This window comes from Chaetodon trifascialis, chromosome 23, assembly GCF_039877785.1.
Source record: "Chaetodon trifascialis isolate fChaTrf1 chromosome 23, fChaTrf1.hap1, whole genome shotgun sequence".
In the NCBI taxonomy this organism is placed as follows: domain Eukaryota; kingdom Metazoa; phylum Chordata; class Actinopteri; order Chaetodontiformes; family Chaetodontidae; genus Chaetodon; species Chaetodon trifascialis.
Genome location: NC_092078.1, coordinates 467,501 through 472,500, shown reverse-complemented (window position 1 = coordinate 472,500; position 5,000 = coordinate 467,501). Strand labels below are relative to the sequence as shown.

Genomic DNA, 5,000 nt, shown 5'->3' with positions numbered 1-5,000 from the left:
CCTCTGGGTTGGGACCTTTTCGGCTCCAGTTGTTATTTTTTCAGCAGGACACCTCTGGCGTGGGACGATGCCAGAGACTGGTGCAACGGACATGAATCACACCTGGTCATACTGAACACTGATGAGGAGTGGGTGAGACAGCCTGTCCGTCTGTCCAGAATCCTAGATCTGATCGTAGAGTCCACAGCAGAGGACCCAGAGTCGATCCCTGAGAGACACCCTGATCTGAGATCGATCTGACTGTCTCTGTCTGTCTGTGTCTCTGCTTCAGGACTTCGTGAACCGTCACGCCACGGGCGCCTTCTTCTGGGTGGGTCTGACTGATGAGAGGACGGGGAAGTGGGAGTGGGTCAACCAGACGCCATACGTCATGAACCGGAGGTGGGCTGTCCCGCTGTCTGCTGAGGTTCTGTCCTTCGTAGAGACAGCACACATTTCTTTTCCTTCAGACTTTAAGACGGACTCAGGCTGAGAAGACGACGTTGACAGTGCTGCACAGGTTGGACAGACAGAGTAAAGTGGGGAGGGAGAGCTTATTGTCCCAAGGGGACACAATGTGTGACGTATGTGTAAATATAATGAGTGGGCACCCAACCCAACGTTAGCTCAGTATAAACAGCTAATTACAGGACGCGTCCTCGGAAAGGACAGGTGTACCGAGGTCCTCTGAGGTCTTCTGAGAGGCCGCCTTCACCGTGTGTCTGTGTGCTTGCAGGCGGTGGAGACCCGGGCAGCCCGACAGCTGGACCGCCCACGGTCTCGGTCCCGGAGACGAAGACTGCGCTCATCTTCACAGCGACGGACGCCTCAACGACCTGCACTGCTCCACCATGATACGCTACATCTGCCAGAGACACAGCCAGCGCAGCTGAAGGCACCGCCTCCGCCCGGGCTCCGCCCACCCGCCGCTCGCCTCACACAGGTGCTCTCACCTGCTGTGACTGTCACCTAGCAACCATTAAATACTCATTTGATCCCGACACATCAGGCTGGTCTGTTTCTGTGTCCACGTCAGTCCAGGCAGGCTGATGACATCATCACTGCTGGCCAATGACGGCTGATCTGTGCTGTGTAGCTAACCGTTAAGTCGAGGGTCAGAGGATCAGAGCTCGTGATTGGATGAATAATGTGGTACCTGAGTGATGTCAGTGCTATCTGTCCCCGCAGAGGCTCTGTGTCCTCCTGTCTGTCTCAGAAACTACAGCGAGCAGCTGTTTGACGACGCTTTTAAACATGAAAGTTTTTAAAGGTTTACCTCTTCAGCAGGAGCCAATGAGCTTTGAGCTGAGAGCCACAGACAGGAAGTGAGACGCGCTGACACGTTATTGACGATCAGACAAACATGATCCATGATTAGCAGTCACCAACATGTATCCTGTTCAACAGCAGAAATACTTCGACACGTCCAGAAATAACAATCAGGCTTAAACGTGTTCAGATCAATAAGTTACTCATTTATTTACAAAACTCCCATCAGGCATCACTGCGAGTGAGTGTGTGTGTGTGTGTGTGTGTGTGTGTGTGTGTGTGTGTGTGTCAGTCAGTCAGGTGAAATGCTCGGCTCAGGATGAGTTCAGTTGTGGCTCCGCCCATATGGCACGCCTCCAAGACACACACCAGCCTCTGATTGGCCAGCTGTGCCGCCATGTTGATGAGGTCAGCTGAGAGACAGACAGACAGAGAGACAGACACAGAGACAGAGAGACAGAGACAGAGACAGAGACAGAGACAGAGACAGAGACATCATTCTTCTTTTGTCATCAAAACTAAATCAGCAGTGTGTGTGCGTGTGTGTGGCCTGACCTGGTGAAGGTGGAGGAGCGTGTGAGGAGAAGGCTCCGTGTGACAGGATGGAGGTCCAGGTGTTGGAGTGTTGGAGGGGTGGAGGAGCAGAGGATGAAGAGGATGAGGAGGAGTGTGGGAGGAAGAGGGCGTCCAGCGACAGGCCGTCGGACAGCGCTGCAGACAGGTGCTCAGTGAGACGCTGACGTGGACGAACGTGAGCATGTGATCCAGGTATTAGACCGTACCTGTCAGCCTCAGGGCGTAGTGGTCCTCCAGGGCGAAGTCAAACCTTCTGTCAGCGGTCGCCCTCCCCCCCATCGCCACGGCGACCGCCTGCTCTTCCCTGCGGGCGTGGTCGTAACGCATTGGCAGCGTCTCCACGGCGACCGGCGGAAAGGCCGGGAGGAGGGGGGCGGTGACGAAGGACGAGGAGTCTTCATCATCATCGTCATCGACGTCTTCATCAGCGTTTGTGTTTTCAAGAAACTCCATCGAGGCTTCAAACAGAATGACTGCACACAAGATTCATCTTCATCATCATCATCATCATCATATTCATCATCATCACCATCATATGTTTCATCATCATCATCACCACCATCATATTCTTCATCATCATCATCATCACCATCATATCCTTCATCATCATCATCATCACCATCATATCCTTCATCATCATCATCTTCATCACCATCATCTTCATCATCAACACCTGTCACACCACTCAGTGTGGACAGACTCAGTGTGGACAGACTCTGGGTGGACACTGTTCAGGCTATTGCTCCGCCCTCAGACTGATCACTGATTGGCTGCTCTGCCCTCCCCTCCAGTGATTGGCTGAACTCTGCAGCTCTGTTCTGGGTTTGTTAGCTTCATGCTAGCTCCTTAGCCGCAGGTGCGCACGCTGAGATTCTAACCAATCGCTGAGCCTCCACCGCAGCGACAGCACGGAGACAGGTCAGACTCTGTCCTCACCTGTCGGGTTGTTGTCTTCTGGCTGTAAGGTGACCCACGGATGTCTGCGGAGACAGAGGACAGGTGAGCTTTTAGAGGGACGGGGCAGCATTCACTTCAGCCCTCTGACGCCTCATTGGACGCCTCCCGATGGCTCTGATTGGCCAGAGCCCAGGCTGTGAGACCACACAGGGTGCTCATTTGGACATCCCGTGCTTTCAGCGGCTGGACGAGGTTTAGCCAATCAGACGCGTTGATTTGTTACTAGGCAACAAGCTTATTATCCAAACTCATACGATTGATCAAATATCTCTCGTGATCGATAACACTGAAGCGATCAGGACGGAGACTTCTGCCGCAGGAAGTGAGCGTGCTGTCCTTTGTCTCACCTCTTGTTTGGAGTGTCCCCCGGCAGCAGTCGCTTCCTCTTCCTCGTCCTCATCCTCCACGCCGTCCTGGTGGGACACACAGTGCGGTGGTGAGGTGACGCTCTGAAAACTGCAGCGTGATGTCATTCACGCTCACGTCTCACCTGTGGGCCAGAGGGCGGGGCGTCAGCTGACTGACAGCTGAGGACGGAGACGCAGACGAGGACGGAGGAAGTCTGAACGAGCGAGGGGTGGAGGAGGAGGAGGAGAGGGAGGGGGAGGGAGACGGGCGAGGGGAGGATGAGGAGGGAGAGAGAGACGAAGCTCGGTCTGTCCAGCACAGACAGCGGTCCTCCTGAGAGAGACAAGAGACAAGTCAGAGTGCAGTCGTCATCTCAGTGGACAGCTTTGAAGACTACGATACCCATGAGCCTCGGCGTCTCTGTCACACAGAGGGAGCCTCAGAGGAGGTGACCTGAAACAGAACGGCGGACAAGTTCACCCGAAACTGACTGAGAGACAACAGTGAGGCTACAGGGTGTCTTCAGGCTGTCTTCTGACGTCCTCGTCTTCAGCCTCCACTTGATGAGACAGAAGCTGTGATTGGCTGTCTCCACAGAGATGGAATCAAAGCTTTTCTGTCCTTTTTGTGTCCTTTGGCTTCCTGTGGATAGACCACCTGAGGGCAGGGACACCTGAAGGGTAGGGACACCTGAAGGGCAGGGACATCTGAAGGGTAGGGACACCTGAAGGGTAGGGACATCTGAGGGCAGGGACACCTGAAGGGCAGGGACACCTGAAGGGCAGGGACATCTGAGGGCAGGGACACCTGAGGGTAGGGACACCTGAAGGGCAGGGACACCTGAGGGCAGGGACACCTGAAGGGCAGGGACATCTGAGGGCAGGGACACCTGAAGGGCAGGGACACCTGAAGGGCAGGGACATCTGAGGGCAGGGACACCTGAAGGGCAGGGACACCTGAGGGTAGGGACACCTGAAGGGCAGGGACACCTGAGGGCAGGGACACCTGAAGGGCAGGGACATCTGAGGGCAGGGACACCTGAGGGTAGGGACACCTGAAGGGCAGGGACACCTGAGGGCAGGGACATCTGAGGGCAGGGACACCTGAAGGGCAGGGACACCTGAAGGGCAGGGACATCTGAGGGCAGGGACATCTGAGGGCAGGGACACCTGAAGGGCAGGGACACCTGAAGGGCAGGGACATCTGAGGGCAGGGACACCTGAAGGGCAGGGACACCTGAAGGGCAGGGACATCTGAGGGCAGGGACACCTGAAGGGCAGGGACACCTGAAGGGCAGGGACATCTGAGGGCAGGGACACCTGAAGGGCGTCCTGGCTGATTCTGATGTGAGAAATGAGAAATGTCTGTGGGACATTTCACAGTGCTCTGGGGGGACAAAGCCATCTACCTGAGGGCCCAAATTGACTGTCCATCTCTGTCTTCAGTCCAAACATGCAGGAGTGTGTGTGTGTGTGTGTGTGTGTGTGTGTGTGTGTGTGTGTGTGTGTGTGTGTGTGTGTGTGCGTGTACCTCTCCTCTGCGGCTGTATGTAACTCTGGTAACAGTTGCCTGGATACAGAAGGTGCGTCGCTCCCGGTAACAGAGCTTCTCCAACTCCCTCTGAAGCTCCGCCCCTTGCAGGAAACCTGGCTCACCTGTACACACAGGCACACACAGGTACACACAGGTAAACACAGGTACACTCAGGCACACACAGGTACACACAGGTAAACACAGGTACACTCAGGCACACACAGGTACACACAGGTACACTCAGGCACACACAGGTACACACAGGTACACTCAGGTACACTCAGGCACACACAGGCACACACAGGTACACACAGGTACACTCAGGCACACACAGGCAC

General features: G+C 55.2%; 2 protein-coding genes and 1 long non-coding RNA gene across 5 annotated transcripts in view; 1 reads left to right on the top strand and 2 right to left on the bottom strand.

Annotated features, from left to right (window-relative positions):
* The window catches only part of LOC139351382 (asialoglycoprotein receptor 1-like), a 4,223-nt gene extending 3,248 nt beyond the window's left edge, over positions 1-975 (top strand). Inside the window, exons 6-8 of the mRNA XM_070993255.1 lie at positions 1-132; positions 272-381; positions 716-975. The exon at positions 1-132 is cut by the window's left edge and continues 23 nt beyond it. Of these exons, the coding sequence (XP_070849356.1) occupies positions 1-132; positions 272-381; positions 716-872 (399 nt within the window). The 3' untranslated portion in view covers positions 873-975. The remainder of the gene's footprint in view (positions 133-271; positions 382-715) is intronic.
* Positions 976-1,435: 460 nt separating this feature from the next.
* Positions 1,436-5,000, bottom strand: part of LOC139351297 (RPA-related protein RADX) — an 8,827-nt gene continuing 5,262 nt past the window's right edge. For 2 of the 3 annotated variants that reach the window (XM_070993125.1, XM_070993126.1), the window contains 7 exons: positions 4,660-4,784; positions 3,272-3,462; positions 3,129-3,194; positions 2,761-2,804; positions 2,031-2,297; positions 1,804-1,959; positions 1,436-1,661 (listed from right to left, as the gene is read on the bottom strand). In XM_070993125.1, coding sequence (XP_070849226.1) covers positions 1,537-1,661; positions 1,804-1,959; positions 2,031-2,297; positions 2,761-2,804; positions 3,129-3,194; positions 3,272-3,462; positions 4,660-4,784 — 974 coding nt within the window. In that variant the 3' untranslated portion in view covers positions 1,436-1,536. Of the gene's footprint in view, positions 1,662-1,803; positions 1,960-2,030; positions 2,298-2,760; positions 2,805-3,128; positions 3,463-4,659; positions 4,785-5,000 lie in introns of all 3 variants that reach the window. The other variant, XR_011603570.1, reaches the window with a different exon arrangement.
* On the bottom strand, positions 3,614-4,481 carry LOC139351299 (uncharacterized). The gene is made up of 3 exons (XR_011603571.1): positions 4,449-4,481; positions 4,201-4,216; positions 3,614-3,802 (listed from the first exon to the last, which is right to left on the bottom strand). It is a non-coding gene; the product is annotated as an uncharacterized lncRNA (long non-coding RNA).